At 44.5% G+C, this 18890-nt stretch overlaps 1 protein-coding gene across 2 annotated transcripts in view; it reads left to right on the top strand.

Moving 5' to 3' along the window:
• The window catches only part of VPS35L (VPS35 endosomal protein sorting factor like), a 184808-nt gene extending 166977 nt beyond the window's left edge, over positions 1-17831 (top strand). Inside the window, exons 29-30 of one of the 2 annotated variants that reach the window (XR_011022754.1) lie at positions 11605-11751; positions 16778-16867. Coding sequence is in view for 1 of the 2 variants with exons in the window: in XM_068244800.1 (XP_068100901.1) it covers positions 11605-11751; positions 16778-16876 (246 nt within the window). In the remaining variant the exon portion in view is untranslated. Of the gene's footprint in view, positions 1-11604; positions 11752-16777 lie in introns of both variants that reach the window. The other variant, XM_068244800.1, reaches the window with a different exon arrangement.
• The last annotated feature ends 1059 nt before the right edge of the window (positions 17832-18890 follow it).

Below are 18890 nucleotides of genomic sequence, written 5' to 3'. Positions count from 1 at the left end.
CATTGTACAATCCTAGAGACAAAAAGCTCTTCTGCCAAGCTTTTTGTATTGTCCTTAATCAGGTCACCTGTCAGTCGCCTTTTTTCCAAACTACACAAACCCAATTTGTCCAGCCTTTCTTGGTAAGTGAGATCTTCCAACCCTCTGATTAATTTAGTTGCCCGTCTTTGTACCTGTTCTAGAAGGTCAATGTCCTTTCTATATATAGTGCGGTGCCCAAAACTTTATCCCATAGATGTGACCTCATAAGTGATTTATTTATGTTCCGTTTCCCACCAATCTTTGTCTTCTATCCCTTTACCAGTTCTCTGTCCACACACATTTCCTCCTAGCCCCTGTATCCTCAGCTTCTGCCCCAGTGTATTGTGGGTGCGTTTATAGGCCTTTCCTCATTATTCCCCTTCCAAAATATCGTTACAAAATTATGAAGTAGTGAATTAAAATGAAGATCTTGGAAAAGAGGCCTAAAACAGATCTGAGATTGGCACTGTGGCATTTGGTGTATTAACTGACTGAGCATTGTAATGCTACTATGGCAGGATATTACACTGAAAGGTTTGATCACTCAGTCATCAGATCTTTATAATCCCCCATTTACTGAAGTACCTGCAAGAAACAGTGCACATATTTGACCAGAATGGGCAGTACTGGCAAGACATTGGTATTTTGATTAATGAGCCATAGCTTTTATGTGACCATTTCTCTCAGGCTGCACTGGGAATCTGCAAGTATAAGAGGTGCTGCATTCTGGTAGAGATGGTTATTGCCTTCCACTTTGTGCTCTCAGGTTTGGATTGGAAGACTGGCAGCAGTAATTGTTTTGGATTGCTCCAGCATTGATCTAGCAGAGTATGGAAGCCAGTAATCAATGCAGTGTGACTTCCTGTCATTATTCTGCCTGCCATCTTTCAGCTGAGACTCTTAAATAATTACTTGGCTGAAGAAATGGGGCAATTACTGTCATTTTTTCTTTCCTGGATGGAATGTTGTGCATTGGATAAAGCATCTACCTAGATCCTATCATTCTCACATCTCTTTAACCAGTCAACGAGAAAAACAAAGCTTTTTAAAGCAAACCTGAATAAAAAAATCTTTTTAGCAATTTAAATTTATGATCAAATATAACAAATTATATAACAAATCATGATAAGGATGTGCCAACTGTCTGTTTTCTTCTCTCTAGGTTTTTGTATTAAAGGGAATCATTAATGCCTCTTTCCATATTTATCTCCTTTTAAAGTGGACCTGAAATCTTGCACAGGACACAAGAAAAACATAACAGAAATGCACCCTGTATGTACTTAAAGAGTTTAGCCTGTGTAATTCCCCCTCATTTGTGTCTAATCACTAGTTGTAAATCTGTATTACATGACTTCCTATGGCAGATAAGCCCATTTGAAAGCCCAGGCTGTAAACAACATGTCTGCTTCCATGAATCAGGAAGTAAAAACTGTGCAGATTTATTTAAGAATTTGTATCCGCTGTAACAAAGAAATGTTTTTTGTTTAAAGGTTATTATGCTGTTGTGTATCTTTTAGAGCAGAGAGAAGTTCTGAGTTCAGGTCCACTTTAAGCAATTCCAGTTGCCTGGATTTCCTGCTGATCTCTTTGGCTGCAATAATGTCTGAATCACACACCTGAAACAAGCATGCGGCTAATCCAGTCAGACTTCAGTCAGAGCACCTGATCTGCATGCTTATTCAGGGTCTATAGCTAAAAGTATTAAAGGCTTAAGATCAGCAGGCCAGACAGGCAATATGCATTGTTAAAAGGAAATAAATATGCCAACTTTTATATCCCTCTCGCCTTAAAGAGCAAGCAATACCCATGCTAACCTAGAAATAAAAAATACATATATAAGTAGATAAATACTACTTCTACTTACATAACAGATGTATTGTGCTATCCACGTAATGATTCCTGTGAATTTTACAAAGGAAAAGCAGAAAATCCTTTTCTAGGCAGTGGCCATCTTGCCAAGCTAATGCTGACATTGTATTCTCCCTGACTCTTGTTTTCCCCTCTCCCTTCTCTTGCTCATTGTGTATTCATTAGCTGCCCTCCTAGTCCCAGAGTCTTTTTTTTTTTATTTACACATCCAATCACTGAGTCACCTCAGCCTTGCTTGTAAACACAAGTGATCAGCCAGGCAGGGAAATAAATGGAAGAGGAGGAATATATTATAGATAAAAAGAACTCCCAGCATTCAACTCTTTGGCACTGTTTGGCACTAGGGCCAGTGCTCCTAAAGTAAGTGATAACTCCAAACCATAACAGCAGAAAAAGTTTTCCAAGTTTCAAAAATGACAGTAATTGTCCCATTTCTTCAGACCAGTTGCTGTTGAAATTTGATTTTTATAGTGACAATACCGCTTTAAGTTCCCTTTAATGTTTGAAATCTTTGACTTTTGTGTATTGTGTTCAACATGTTGTGCTTTTCTTCATTAGAGTTCCTTAGTGTATGTTATATATTTCTAACTGCCATTAGATTCTGAAGGGATTTTCTGTATAATCTTTATCTAGTAGCCCCAGATTCCACTTTTAAAAAGCACAGGGCCTTTCTGGTCCACAAGATTTCTTTCAAAGAAGAAAAAAAAAAAGAGAGAGATAAGACAACAGACAACTCCCTATGAACTGGTTCCAGACCGCTTGGTAGAAATCTACATCCTGCAGGTGGCTGTAGGGCTCTGACAGGACGTAGATTTCTCCTTACCCGCCGTGCATTCCCGCTGTTGCCTCCGATCTCTCCACCTGCTGCAATTAACTCGCTCTGTCGTCTATAAGGTGGTAGAGCTCTGTGAGCAGGTCAGGAGCAGCTTTCATTGGCTCCTGACCTGCGTGATCACTGTGAGCCAATCACATGTAAGGGTTTTTCGCCTTCCTCTGGATCAACAGGGATATGTGAGGGAGCAGGCTGGTGTTGTACTTTGTTCTCTGGTTGAACTCGATGGACATATGACTTTTTTCAACCCAAATAACTATGTAACTATGTAACATTGGCCTACATTGATAGACAGCGTCAGGAGCCAATGAAAACAGTTCCTGACCGGCTGACAGTGTTCTGTTGTCATAGAGACGGCCAGAACGATGGGTATGTGTGACGATTAGTCGGGAGGCTGTTTTCTGGTACCAGCGGTCTCTGGTCCTTGAGGGGCCAGAGACTGATGGTGCGCAAAGAGTTAACATCCAGCACATCTGACATAGAGCATATTTTCTTTAGATTCAGCTTACATTGTTTGCGTTATGGATTTATTTATTTGAAATAGCCTGGCTGCTATGTGTTAGCCCAGGGGTGTTTCTAGCCTTTTTGTCACTCTAGGCAAGAAGTCCTGAGGCAACCCCTCCCCCCCCCCCCAAAAAAAAAGCACACACGCTAAAGAATATGAATCATGTGGAATATAACCATGTGACATATAAGGTGGATGCTTAACCACCTTAGCGGTATGGAGCTCAGCTCGTCCATTACCGCCAGAGGGTGCCGCACAGGCCCTGCTGGGCCGATTTTAATGAAATAAAAAGCAGCACACGCAGCCGGCACTTTGCCAGCCGCATGTGCTACCTGATCGCCGCCGCGAGCAGCGGCGAAAGAGGGTCCCCCCAGCCGCCCGAGCCCAGCGTAGCCGGAACAAACAGTTCCGGCCAGCGCTAAGGGCTGGATCGGAGGCGGCTGACGTCAGGACGTCAGCGCTGATGTCCATGACGACACTCCGCTCGTCGCTATGGCGACGAGGTAAGCAAAACAAGGAAGGATGCTCATTGCATTCATCATCAGAATTACGGATCGGGAGCGCCCTCTAGTGGGCTTTCATGCAGCCAACTTTCAGTTGGCTGCATGGAATAGTTTTTTTTTTATTTAAAAAAAACCCCTCCCGCAGCCGCCCTGGCGATCTTAATAGAATGCCAGGGTGGTTAATACAGGCGCATAGAGACAGAAGGAGGCATAGGGGGACAGAATATGACAGAGGAGCCACATGGGGACAGAAGGTTTGGCAGAGGTGGCATGAAGGACACAAGAAGGCACAAATGGGGGCAGTAGGAGGCACAGGGGAACAGAGGGATGCACGGGGAGGGGGCACAGAGGGACACAGTGGCAACTGCCTGCAGCTTACACTATCCAGACGCAGCAAAAGCAGGCGAAAGGATACCCTTGGGGTGGGGCTTAGTCCAGGGGTGGTACTCAGTTTGGGGACGGGGCTTAATCCGGGGGCATGCTCCAGGCAATGGCCTGGATTGCCTATGCCTAAAAATAGCCCTGTGTAAGTCATGTTTCAGCATCAATAGGAAACAGTTGAGTCAGGCACTGCAGTAATTGCTGTTTTAATGGTGTTTCAGGTTGAAATAAATCACCATAGTTGTATCAAAAATTGTGACATTTAAAAGGTAGGTACAAAACATCATCATCAATGAAAAATTCGTCAAGTGCAAAATTCGTCAAGTGCAAGCATCTTGTGCATTCAAACAGTTGCAAGAGGAGGATGTCCTACCATGTCAAGTGGTGGCGGTGGTGGGTGCAGGGCAAAAACGGTAGCCTAACGGCCGTTTCGCACGGCGGTGCTTCTTCCGAGGCTGATCCACGTTTATACACATGAAAACACAGGCTTTTATTTCCTGTGTCATGAACTGGGGGCGGGTACGCTATGACGTACGCATTTCCGGCCGCATGCGTAAAAACGTTAGCATTAACCAGGCGTTTACGCGTACAAAAGAAAAACGCGTTACCGTACGCGTAAAAAACGCGCGTCAAATGCAAACCATGCAAGTCAGCATGGAACGCATGCGGACGCGTAATTCCGTACGCGTGCAATCTAGAAAAGAGGCGTATTCACCATCTAAAAGGAGCAAGGATTGCAAAATTAATCACGAGAAAATAGAGGGGCCGTTTGAGGCTAACTGTGAAGTACACTGACTCAAACGTGCATGTGGAACGTGGGATTGCATAAAAACACCGAAAATGCGGGGGGGATAAAAAGGAGGAAACGATTACTGGACAACGGGAGCAATTATTACAAGGATCATCCATCCTTGTTGCAAACCTGTTTGCGAAAAGTAGCATCTGAAATTGCATATAAAGAAATATATATTTGCTTAAGAAATAATCTCATTGCATAGATGGCTGCAGTTATGGGTCTAAGAAACATGCCAAGTCATTGTGGTCGTTGAAACCCAATGGGCCTAGGGCTTCACTTTTAATAATCAATAACGACTCCTTTCTTAATAGGAGTCGAGAGCGATCTCCTCCCCGTTTGGGAATCATAACTTGTGCCAAACCACAAAATTTTAGTACGTTTGGGTTGCTTTCATGTATTTCTCTGACATGCTCTATTATTCTCGTGGCGCCTTTACCGTTTTCGACGGAACGCCAATGTTCTTGTATTCTCTCTTTTAGGGGGCGAGTGGTTTTACCAATATAAAATCGGCCACAAGGGCACCATAGAGCATAGACCACAAATTTAGTATTACAGGTAATTAAGTCACGCACTGTCCACTGCAAGGCACCTACACGATAAAACGTGTCGGTGCACATAAATTGGCAGTGGGAGCAGAATTGACATCTGTGGTTGCCCTTAGGCCGACATCTTTGTAACCAGTTCTCGGTGGAATTAGGCGTGCATTCACTTTTAGTGGCATAGTCCCCAATTGTGGGCGCACGCCTGAACGCTACTAGGGGGGAAGGAGGCAACAAAGATTTCAGAATGAGATCTTTAACTAGGACGGACCAATTCTTTTTGATAACGTTTCTAACTGTGTTGGCCATTTGTGTATAATTAAACGTAAAGGCGATTTTGTCATCGCGTTTAGGGCCTCGATCCTTGAACAGGAGGTCATCTCGATTTTTATGTAGAGCTTCACGGAAGGCAGTATCTAGATCATTCTCAGAATACCCTCTACTGCAAAGTCGCTTCTTCAAAGCATTTCCCTGAGCTATAAAGTCTTCCAATTCTGAATTATTTCTCCTCAGACGGAGGAATTGGCCGTAAGGCAATGATTTAGTAACATGGTCAGGGTGGAAGCTGTCCCTTCGCAGGAGCGAGTTGGTTGCTGTGGGCTTGCGGTGACCTCTCGCCATTAGGCGAGAACCGCAAACCCACAGCTCCAAATCAAGGAAGGCAATTTTGTCGGGGCCTATTTCAAACGTGAAGGCCATATTGACCTCATTCAGATTAAGATAATCTACAAATTGGGTAAATTCTGAAGGGGACCCAGACCAGAACACCAGGACGTCGTCCACGTACCTGGACCATCTCCTGATACAGCCTCTGTAGGGATTACGTCTACTGTAGACGTAATCCTCCTCCCAGGCCGCTAGAAATATATTAGCGTATGCGCATGCGACCGGTGTTCCCATTGCGGTACCTGACACTTGCATATACCACACGCCGTCAAATTTAAACGCGTTATGAGTGAGAACAAAACGCAAACAGTCGCATACAAACGTGACGTGATCATGATCGGACCAGACCTGGTTTAAAAACCGTTCGACTGCCTCTATGCCAGCATTATGGGGTATGCGGCTATAGAGGCTTTCAACGTCGATGGACATTAATAAGTCACCTGGTGACCATTCATAATTTTCGATTCCTTGAAGGACCTCTAAAGTGTCTGACATATGTGAAGGCACTAACTGTAAAAGAGGCCTCAGGAGATGGTCCAGGTAACGAGAAAGTCTCTCGGTGACAGAACCGACACCTGAGACGATCAGGCGTCCTGGTGGTCTGGTCCGTGATTTGTGGATTTTGGGGAGGCAGTACTATACTGGTTTTCGTGGAAATTCAGGAAGCAGATTAGTTGCTAAACCTGGGGTCAGAAAACCCCTTTCGACCCCTTGCCTCAGGAGTGACCTTAACGCCCCTTGATATTTGAAAGTGTGATCAAAACTAAGTGATGTATAGACTCGGGGGTCCCGCAGTTGCCGCATCGCCTCCTCCCTATATTGGGTGGCCGACATGACAACTACGGAACCACCTTTGTCCGACTTTTTTATCACTAGATCGGGACGATTTTTTAGCCATTTAAGGGCTCTAATTTCAGGCTCAGTAATGTTTGGGGGCAATTTAGGATAGCAAAGTGCTTTCATTTCATTCTCCACTATGGTCTGGAAGTGATCTAGGCTTGATCCAGTTTGTACCGTAAAGGGCTTGATAGATTTACAAGCCCTGTACGGTTGTTTTAGTTTGGGTAGGAGGATAGGCTGATTAGGAGGGGAAATGGGTACGGGAACAGAGGTTAAGGAACCAGGGATGGACGGGGAGGGGGGAGGGGTGGGTGGAATGGTGGGGAGGAAGGGGAAGGAAAAGGGGGGGTGGGATCAGTGGAAGGACAATCAGACATCATGTTGTCTAGTTCCTCCTCTATTCTTGTATCGAGTTCCATTTCCTGTAAGATTGTTAAAATGTCCTGATCTTCTTTTGACCATGTAAACTGGGTACTGAACCCCAAAGGGCTAATTTCATCAGCTTGGCTCTGAATTTTCATGCTGTTAGGCGTCTGAGTCCCCTGCTTCTGAAAGATTTGCTTGATATTCACTTGACGTATGTTTTTGTATAGATCCACTTTAAATTGCGCAAAATCAAATTCTTGAACGAGTGAAAAATTAAGTCCCCTCTGAAGTAAAGGTATACATCCGTCTTTCAGCTCCACATCTGAGAGGTTGATAACTTCCAGATTGGGTGATATTTCTGTGATTACCGTCTCGGATAACGGTGCCTGTTTTGGTCTCACCATGTTACTCTTTTCCTTTTTGGCTTTCTTTTTACCTCTTCCCCTCCTGATGCGCCTTCTAAAGGGGCCTCCGGTGTATCTTTTGGTGGTCCCTTAGGGGTGATAGGGACTTTCTGAACTGGTACTTCCTCGCCACTCGAGTCTGAGTCGGTAGTCCAATATCCAGATGGTGGCTTGCGGGGTGGAGTTTGCCCTCTAGGAAACGGTTTCCTTCTAAAGGTAGCTTGCCAGGCAAAATATTTACCCAGAGCAAAGTCCTCTTTATCCCTAAGAAATTTTCGTAATTTTCTTTCTTTGATGTTGTTTTGCAGGGAAGTTAATTTTTTATCGATTTTCCCAACGGTTCCGGAAAACTTTTTTTGTTTTATATTGCTGTTTAATCGTGTCGATTTGCTTAGTAACATGGGCATGTTCCTGTTGCGTTCTTTCTAGAACAATTCCTTGAAGTACTGCGGCATGAGTGAGATAGGTCTTCCGCCATTTCTCCACGAAGGCGGGGTCATCTTGATACTCAGATGGTTCCTCATATTTACGGAAACCTCTTGCAGAGATTTGATCATGCTTATATTGCTTTAAGGTCTCCACTGTCCAGAATAACTTGACCTTCCTCTCGCATAGTCGGTCTAGTCTGGTTTCCAATACCCGTGCACCCACCGCTTTATTGGTTTTAGAAGCTACTGACAGATTCTTAAAGAAGTTCGTCAGATCCGTCCTTCCTGAAGCGACTGTGTTGTCGTCTTCCTCAGTGATATCCTCCTGGATTTCTGCTTCCTCATCTATATCGATGGGATCCTCTCGGCTGGACATATTCGTGTGCTCTGGCGGTCAGAACAGGTAGATCGTTTCAAAGAGTAAAGGGTTGCCGGCACTACAAAATCTGTAACCGTATCACTGGGAATAAGGAAGGAGAGATGTTCTAAAGGCCACCTTGTTATTGTAATAAATACTGCGTGCTCATGACAGATGAATGGAATACACACATTGGATCAGCATCAATAGGAAACAGTTGAGTCAGGCACTGCAGTAATTGCTGTTTTAATGGTGTTTCAGGTTGAAATAAATCACCATAGTTGTATCAAAAATTGTGACATTTAAAAGGTAGGTACAAAACATCATCATCAATGAAAAATTCGTCAAGTGCAAAATTCGTCAAGTGCAAGCATCTTGTGCATTCAAACAGTTGCAAGAGGAGGATGTCCTACCATGTCAAGTGGTGGCGGTGGTGGGTGCAGGGCAAAAACGGTAGCCTAACAGCCGTTTCGCACGGCGGTGCTTCTTCCAAGGCTGATCCACGTTTATACACATGAAAACACAGGCTTTTATTTCCTGTGTCATGAACTGGGGGCGGGTACGCTATGACGTACGCATTTCCGGCCGCATGCGTAAAAACGTTAGCATTAACCAGGCGTTTACGCGTACAAAAGAAAAACGCGTTACCGTACGCGTAAAAAACGCGCGTCAAATGCGAACCATGCAAGTCAGCATGGAACGCATGCGGACGCGTAATTCCGTACGCGTGCAATCTAGAAAAGAGGCGTATTCACCATCTAAAAGGAGCAAATTTCTCCGGATTGCAAAATTAATCGCGAGAAAATAGAGGGGCCGTTTGAGGCTAACTGTGAAGTACAGTGACTCAAACGTGCATGTGGAACGTGAGATTGCATAAAAACAGGCACAAAAGGACACAAGAAGGCACAAATGGGGGCAGTAGGAGGCACAGGGGAACAGAGGGATGCACGGGAAGGGGGCACAGAGGGACACAGTGGCAACTGCCTGCAGCTTACACTATCCAGACGCAGCAAAAGCAGGCGATAGGATACCCTTGGGGTGGGGCTTAGTCCAGGGGTGGTACTCAGTTTGGGGACGGGGCTTAATCCGGGGGCATGCTCCAGGCAATGGCCTGGATTGCCTATGCCTAAAAATAGCCCTGTGTAAGTCATGTTTCTGTGTATAGTTTGTAGTTTTTGGGTACTTTACACTGCGTTGTGGTAAGATTGCAACACAATGGTGCTGAAAAGTTGCATTGCGCATACGCTGTAGACGTACAGTTTTAGGCCGGTTGTACACCAGCAACCAGCATTTTGGATATGGTGTGCACCACAATGCTAAAAACAGGCTTTAAAGATACAGGCGGTGATGTAACCTCTGGAAGCAAGGAAAACTGAGGCTCACTTTCTGTGGCGGAAATACAAATTTCAAGAAAGTGTATTGAAAAAGTATGCTTCCGTGCATGATGCACACTGCGAACACAATTTTTTTTTTTCAAAGATCTTTGGCTCCATTGACTTACGTGACTTCTGGTCGCTGCGGATGTTGACTGGTAACGTGCTAATGCTTTTGTGTCAGATCGGATGCTTCTGGTGCATTGCATCACATCCGATCTGAAATGTCCCATAGACTTTTTTTTTTATTGCTTTAGCGTTACCCTGTGGCAAAAAAGGGTAACCCAATGTAATTAAAATGCACCAGTGTGAAAGAGGCGTGGCCCTACAGAGAAGCATACAGTACAATGAAATTCTGCTTCACTGCCATTGTAAACGATGACTGGAAATCATACAGCATGCTGTGCGTTACTCTGACTGAACCCACTGCACTTACTTCGCACTGTGCATTTTGCATGACGCACGTGTTATGTGTGTGAACCTGCAATGAACACAGCACATATTATAACATACACCTTAATTCAAAGCCTGCACATACCAGGCTAGAATAGAATGATCTGTATCTGTAACAACGCAGATATGTGAACAGGACCATGGAATTGTACAGTATATGAACACACCCTTACCTGCACCAGAATTTCAGCAGGGATATTTGGAGGAGTTGTGCTTTGTGTAGCTGCTTTACAACTTGCTCTCAAGTTAGGCTATACACAAGCTTTGACCAGCACCTCAAGTCTTCCCCTCTGCCCCTTTACATGCTATAACTCACCTTAACATTCGCCCTGCCTGAATTTTCATTCTTTGTGATATTTACTAAATGTGGTATACTGCTCAGGTGATTTTCTTACTCTATATTGATTTCTGAAAGTGCATATATTTCATCAAAGGCATGGTTTATAGATTACAATGCATGGTTAATTCCCCACACTCTGGATGGATCATGTTATAAGTGCAATCCCAACCTGGCACCCCACAGCTTTCTCATATGCCCTCACTATGGTTAATTTGTGAGAGTAATCCGTGCATAAGTAAATATTGTATGAAGTTATACCATGAATTGAATCCTATCCTTGAGGTAATTTGACTGCATGTTTGGAGATGGGAATACAAGTGCCCCTAAGCAGCCTAGGAGTAACATTAATAAGAAAATAACACAGAAACACACATTATTCACCTGTTTTAGCCGTGTGGTCAGTATAGAGGGCAATTGGCTTTCTCGTTGTGTGTGAGGTTGGAGGCCTACAAGGTTCTCTTCCTCCTCTGAAGAGTGAGTATCCCGCATTAGAGTGCATTAGAGCTACCATGTACCATGATATCCTCACCAAAGATGCTCAAAGATCTCTGAAGATATAAAAGAATGTTTGGTTTTTCTCCTCCAAGCAGGTTGCCAGTACTTGCCAATCTATTGCTGATGCTGGCACATATAGGACTTTGGTCCAAACATACAACCCCCTTCCCCCAGCATCACCACATAATTTTGATTGACGAGCACCCACACTGAGCCAAACAGTTGTTTACTATTTTGTTTTTTGTGTAATTACTCTGAGATTATGTAATGTGATCCACATACTATAGAGTCTAGAATATTTCTTTAAATACTTAATTGACGTATTAAAAACGTGTTTATATTGTTTTATAAAATGTTATTTTTAGCAAGGTGGGACTACATTTGAAGAAAGGTAATTTTACTTATGCTTGTACATATGTTGCATTTTATTCCTAGACACTGAAGCGTCAGAGCACTCTTGCTCTACAATTATTCAACAGTATTCTTGCTCATGGAGACCTGAGGAACAATAAGCTGAATCAGCTGGCTGTTAATCTATGGAATCTGGCACAAAAACATGGCTATGCTGATACCAAGACTATGGTAAGCACCAAGATAAAAAAACTGGATATTATTAATGTCTATTGGCTGTAAGTATCGCCTTGCTCTAAAGTCAGCCAATTGCTTTTATGTTTTCTGTAGTAATTTAAAATGTGGGAGGTATTGAACCCATTTCCTTCGCCACAGTATTTTTTTCAGACTGTTAAAGGGAGCCTTAAGTGAGATGTATATGGTGGCTGCCATATATATTTCCTTATAAACAACACCAGGTGTTTGGCATCCTGCTGATCTTTCTGACTGCAGTTGTGTCTGAATCACACACAGGGCCGGTACTAGACTTTTTGATGCCTGAGGCAAAATTGTGAGGATGCGCCCACTCCAATTTGGAATGACCGCACAGCACCCAACTATTTGTGCCGCACGGTAAAGCTGCGGTGCAAAAAAAATAAAACACACCCTTAGTATTGATAGGTAGGTAGCCAGGTATAGGTGCCCCCAGTATAGGTAGCCAGGTACAGTTGCCCCAGTATAGGTAGCCAGGTACAGTTGCCCAGTATAGGTAGCCAGGTACAGTTGCCCTAGCATACGTAGCCAGATATAGGTGCCCAGCCTGTTTTCCCCCCTTCCTCCCCGGCCACCGCTCCTTTAACCTACTGGAGTTGGCGGCCGTTCTCCTCCACCATGTTGTCCCTTGTCGACTGATCCTCGGTCCTCCTTCACTGCATGCCCGGCACGGTGGTGACACACCCGCAGACAATGAGTGAGACAGAAGAGCAGCTCCCCTGGTGACGGCACGTATACAGGAAGTGAGTACATCCTGTACGCACTGCTACTAGTAGGAGCCACTCTTCTTTCTCATTCACTGTCTGCGGGCGCGTCACCATGGTGAGGTCTGTGCTGCATGCCACTGCAGGCATGCATCGAAGAAGGGCCGGGGATCAGCTGACAAGGGACAATGGGCTCTATTCACAAAACTTCTCATAAATTACATCACCTATTTGATATAACCTTTCAGTACATTTAAAAGTAAAATAATTACTCAGTTGTTCCTGATTAACTTAATTTCAATATTACTTTTCTTACCTTATTTATATTATACTTTTGGTCTTTGAAAGCTTAAAGTAATATGTAATATAGAGAAGGTGAAAACAGGTGAAAAAGCTTTGTGAATCATGCCCAACGTGGTGGTGGAGAGTGGTTGCCAACTCCAGGAGGTAAAGGATTGGTGGCTGGAGACTATGGTGGGGGGGGGGGGGGGGGGTGGGATGCCGCCCCATAGAAGATGCCTGATGCACATCCATCAGGTGGCGTCATGGCAGGACAGCCCCGATCTCACACACACACACACACACCTGAAAGAAGCATGCAACTAATCCAGTCAGACTTGAGTCAGAGCACCTGCTCAACATGCTTGTTCAGGGTCTACTTTCAGAGCTATTAGAGCTGCTGGGTAACCTGGGACCTGAGCAACAGGCGGGCTGAACCTCTCCCTTCCTGCAGATTGTTTTGTCTTTCTTACTTTTTAACTTACCACAGAAAACATGAAAGCCACTTAACCAGTTGAGGACCCACCCTTTACCCCCCCCCCTTAAGGACCAGCGCTGTTTTAGCTGATCTGTGCTGGGTGGGCTGTGCAGCCCCCAGCACAGATCAGGGTGCAGGCAGAGCGACCAGATCGCCCCCCTTTTTTCCCCACTAGGGGGATGATGTGCTGGGGGGGTCTAATCGCTCCTGCCTGCCTGGGTGTTACGGGGGGTGGGCACCTCAAAGCCCCCCTCTGCGGTGAAGTTCCCCCCCTCCCTCTCATCCCTGTCCCCCCTGGCAATCTGGGCTGCACAGGACGCTATCCGTCCTGTGCAGCCAGTGACAGGCTGTCCCCTGTCACATGGCGGCGATCCCCGGCCGCTGATTGGCCGGGTATCGCCGATCTGCCTTACGGCGCTGCTGCTGCGCAGCGCCGTACAATGTAAACAAAGCGGATTATTTCCGCTTGTGTTTACATTTAGCCTGCGAGCCGCGATCGGCGGCCCGCAGGCTATTCACGGAGCCCCCCGCTGTGAACTGACAGGAAGTAGCCGCTCGCGTGAGCGGCTGCTTCCTGATTAATTAGCCTGCAGCCAGCGACGCAGTCCGGTCCTGCAGCTGCCACTTTGCCGACGCGCGGTATGAGTGCGCGGTCGGCAAGTGGTTAAAAAGGCTTATTTTAAGAATAAAGTGAAATATGTTGTAAAACAAAAGCATATACAGTTATTAATGGAAATTATTGCAACAGTGTTCAGAATTAAAGTTAAAGTTAGTTGGAGGGCTTTTTGGTTCCTTTTATCCCCCTATACATTCCTAGTAGTTTGGGTCACCCTGAGCTGCTTGGTTACTCTGAATTAAAGTAAGAGGTGTCTTTCACGATAGGGCTTCTTTGATATTTTTCTACAATGGACAAAGTATTTTTAACAAATGGCAGTAGGAGAGCAGTAGCATCACTTATTGCATTATTTATCAGGTCCCAGTGACTGATTAATCTTCAGCTTAGATCAGCTTTGTATGTGGAAAGCTGACACAGCACTGGCAATAGAAGCCTATGGCTTTGGTTAAAATCCTAAAGTGACAGCTTTCTACTGACACAGAGAAACCCGTTCCTGGGCAGTAGCACTAGACACATCCTGATAGTTTATAATAACTGGCCCGGTTCTGCAAATGTATTTATTTATTTATTGTATAAAGCGCCAACATATTACGCAGCGCTGATGTATTCTATATAAGGACTTGACCTTTATGCTAAAGAGAAACCATCACAGTGCTTTTCAAGCAGACTGCTATATGAGCTTATATGAAATAAAAAAAATGTTTGTACATTTAAATAGTACCTATACAGCTATTTTAGGACAGTAAAGCTGTATCTGAACAGCCTTGTTCTTTTTCACTACTGCTTACTCCTGGCCTGCCATGTCCCTGAATAGGTGTGTGTGTGTTTTATCTTCAAGCAGAAAAGGATTAAAGGAATACTGTAGGGGGTCGGTGGGAAAATGAGTTGAAGTTACCCGGAGCTTCTAATGGTCCCCCACAGACAGCCTGTACCCACGCAGCCACTCACCGATGCTCCGGCCCCGTCTCCGGTTAACTTCTTGAATTTCAGACTTTAAAGTCCGAAAACCACTGCGCCTGCGTTGCTGTGTCCTCGCTCCCGCTGATATCACCAGGCGCGTACTGCGCGAGCCCAGTATGGTCTGTGCCTGCGCAGTACACTCCTGGTGACTTCAGCGGGAGTGAAGACACGGCAACCCAGGCGCAGTGGTATTCAGACTTTAAGGTCTGAAATTCCAGAAGTGAACCGGGGGGCGGCGCCAGGGCATTGGTGAGTGGCTGCGCGGGTACAGGATGTCTGCGGGGGACCATTAGAAGCCCCAGGTAAGTTCAACTCATTTTCCCCCGACCCCCCCCCCCCCCCCTACAGTATTTCTTTAAGACAAAATGGGGTCCTAGGCAAGATAGCAGTTTTTGTCCACTTCTGATGATCACCTGGCTTTTTTAGTTTTGGTGGGGGGCTAGACTCTCTCCAGACCCTAGGCAACTGCTTAGGTTTGCATGAGACTAAGATTTAGGTTGATGAGATTAAGGAATTGTATCTATACTACTGATGTTGAATGGTACTTTCCTAAAATTCCAGTTTTATTTTGGGTTAAAAAGCTAAAAATACGTAAATATTTGTATTGTATATCTAAACAGCTATAACAAATTTGTCTATGCACATCTTTTTAACCTGCCTGGCGTTCTGATTCCCGCAGCCCTGCGGCGCGGGAAAGTTTTTTGCTACATGATTCCCCCCTCCCAGCGGCATCCCTCCGATCGCCGCCGGCGCAAAGACCCGTCCGGAAATCCCGTTCTGAACGGGATTTCCTTGAGGGCTTCCCCATCGCCATGGCGACGAACGTCGTGATGTCACAGGGAATCCCGATCCACCCCTCAGCGCTGCCTGGCACTGATTGACCAGGCAGTGCACGGGGGGGGGGCCTGTATCGCGGTAGGGATCGGCGCCAAGTGGCGGCGATCTGGTAGGACACGCAGCAAGCAAAGTGCGCTTGCTGCGTGTTTAAAAAAAATTATTCAAATCGGCCCAGCGTCCAGAACGCCAGGGAGGTTAAATTAAGTGATCCAGTAGTGAAAAATGTATTGCACATACATAATCTCAGTGATATCAAATACCTAAGAGCCAAAACAATACAAATATCTTAAAAAAAAAAAAAAAAAAAAGTTCTGCTCAGAAAGATAAATCGTTAAAACCACTTTGGGGCCATCAATTTACCGCTTTTCAAATGGCTGTACTTGCTTGCAGGGACGGCGGTCATACAGACTCAATTCGTCACTGCAGTCAAGCAACCAAATATTTGTATTGTCTCAGGTGAATAACACCAGTTTTTAAAGGGAACCTGTACTAAGAGAAATAATAACAGTGGTGGCCATGCCTAGGGCTTCTTTCATGCCCACTTAAGCTCAGAGGTTCCTCGGTTTATCAGCTCATCAAGCCTCTGACCCCCCCCACCCCCCCCCCCCACCCCCATTAAAAAACTTAGCACAAGGATGTATGGTTTGTCCTCTGCACACACCCGTCAGTAGCCGGGAGCATTTTAAACATGCACAGTTTAGTAACTGCGCATGCCTAGGACGCTCCTGCCAGTTGCTGCTGTGCACAAAATGGGGGAGCATGCACCCTTTATGGAAGAACAGGAGGTAAAAGCTGCAAAGCCACAGAGTTTATGGGGAGACTGAAGAAGCCCCATAAACTATGGCACCTCATATTTTTGTCAGTTTTTATCTATTCCCTGCACTCTGAAATGTTTATCTTCCTTCCAAGAGTTTTACGGCTGTTATTAGTGAGTTAGTACTCTAGTTCAGCTGAAGAGGTAATGTTAATTACAGTCCTAGATTCTTACCCCTTGCAGCGAGAAAAAGGAACAGAGCCTAGTTCTATGTAGGCTTGAGATTGTACATATTACTTTAGGTACGGCTTAACTAATACATCACTTCAGGTATGGCTTAACTAATACTCCTTTAAATTTGTGCTTCTCCAAAATAGGTTAAAACTTTGGAATACATCAAGAAAAGAAGCAAACAACCTGAATCAGGTCATTTAAGTGATTTGGCAACGAGACTGCCACTGCAATCTAGAACCTAGAGAGATGAATAGACTATGCAAGAAGTGCTGGACGGCAGTGATGAGCTGGATGGATCTTAGCAGAAAGTATTGTGGACATCACATTAGTCTGCAGAGCGCGACTTGCCTAATTTACAGTTGTGAGATTACATTGCTGTATCTGTGAAAGTTCATTGCATCCATTAATGTAACAATGTATCTTATGAATGAAAACCTCTGAAAGGCTGATGATCTATGCTGTCCATAGCCAGATTCCTCACTGAACTGTAAAAACTAAGATAAATAGGCAACACATGCAGTTTCTATTTTTTTTTTATTTCATGAATATGTGACAACATGGCATGATAAAAGAAATACTGTGACTGCCACATTCCCTTCTAAAAAAAATGCTAATTGTCATGTTGATCTTATGGCTTCAGCAGTGTGAGCCACACATCTTGAACAACTAGGCACCAAGTGGCATCAGAACAACTCCCATGTATTTGTTCTGTCTGTGAGATCAACACAATAGTATTTAAAAAAAAAACCAAAGAATCCAAAGCAACGAATCAGTAGTTAATATTCTTTGGGCTGTATGGTCAGATGTTCTGATGCCAGTGATCTGGAAAGCCTTCATTCTGCTTAGCTCCTCTGCTTGCCTAAGCGTGCCAAGATAACGCGTAACTCCCTCGAAAGTCTCTAAATACCTATCCAGTGCACAAATGCTGGGACATCTGCTAACAAGGACATCTTGAAGATATGGGAGTTTTGACACTTTTGATCTCTCTGTTCTGCTACCACCAATGACTGCTGATTCATATTGATGTTTCCATCATAAGCAGTCTAGTATTTTCACATATGCTCTGTACTGTACAGTTTTCTGAAAGTTGTAAGGGTACACACCAATGTAGTTGTTACATGTCAGGATTAGAGTGTTTTACAACTCTGTGAATACATTTTTTTTACTTGTCTATACAATAAATGCAATCCATTGTAACTATTCTGTCATTCTTTATCAATACAGCACAAGTCTTAGAAGTAATATAATATATGCAAATACAATAAATCAATCAAATACAGCAGGAGCTGAAAACTAACTGCTCTGTCTCTTTAACTATATAAAGGAGATCTTTCTTCCACATATTGTAATACATGCTCTGTGTCAATCACTTGTGAGGCCACATCCGGAGTATGGGATACAGTTTTGGGCACTACATTATAGAATGGACATTGACTTTCTATTTAGCTTGGGAAAAACAGACTATTGAAAGGTGACCTTCTTAATATGTACTGTATAAATACATCAGAGGGCAATACAAAAGCTTGGCAGATGAGCTTTTTGTTCCTAGGGTTGTACAATCGACAGGGGGACATGATATGCACATAGGAAAATGTTTTTGCCACCTATTTAGAAAGGGGTCCTTTACAATTACATTTGGAATATCTTACCTCATGATGTAGTTATGGCAAACTATATCTGCATTTAAAGAGAACCTGAGACTAATAAAAGCAAATCTGCAAAAATAGCAACATTACTTTCTACTTCATCTACTAGGCCATTAATAAATAAATTGAAGCGTACTGGACCATGTACCGACACGACACCCTGTGGGACCACAACGCTTCACCACTCTATTCACACAGAAGAAAGAGATGCTTTAAAGTAAACCTGAACTAAGAGGTATATGGAGGCTATTTCAGTGAGTCCGAAACATCTGATCTGCATGCTTGTTCAGGTTCTATGGCTAAAAGTATTAGAAGCAGAGGATCCGCTGGACAGCCAAGCAACTTGCATTGTTTAAAAGGAAATAAATGTCAGCTTCCATATCCCTCTTAATTCAGGTGTGCCTTAACCACTTGAGGACCCACCCTTTACCCCCCCTTAAGGACCAGCGCTGGTTTGATTGATCTGTGCTGGGTGGGCTCTGCAGCCCCCAGCACAGATCAGGGTGCAGGCAGGGAGATCAGATTGCCCCCCTTTTTTCCCCCCTATGGGGATGATGTGCTGGGGGGGTCTGATCTCTCCTGCCTGCTGTGGGTGGCGGGGGGGGGCACC

The sequence above is a fragment of the Hyperolius riggenbachi genome, chromosome 7 (genome assembly GCF_040937935.1).
Source record: "Hyperolius riggenbachi isolate aHypRig1 chromosome 7, aHypRig1.pri, whole genome shotgun sequence".
NCBI lineage: Eukaryota > Metazoa > Chordata > Amphibia > Anura > Hyperoliidae > Hyperolius > Hyperolius riggenbachi.
This window is presented reverse-complemented; position numbering and strand designations above follow the sequence as displayed.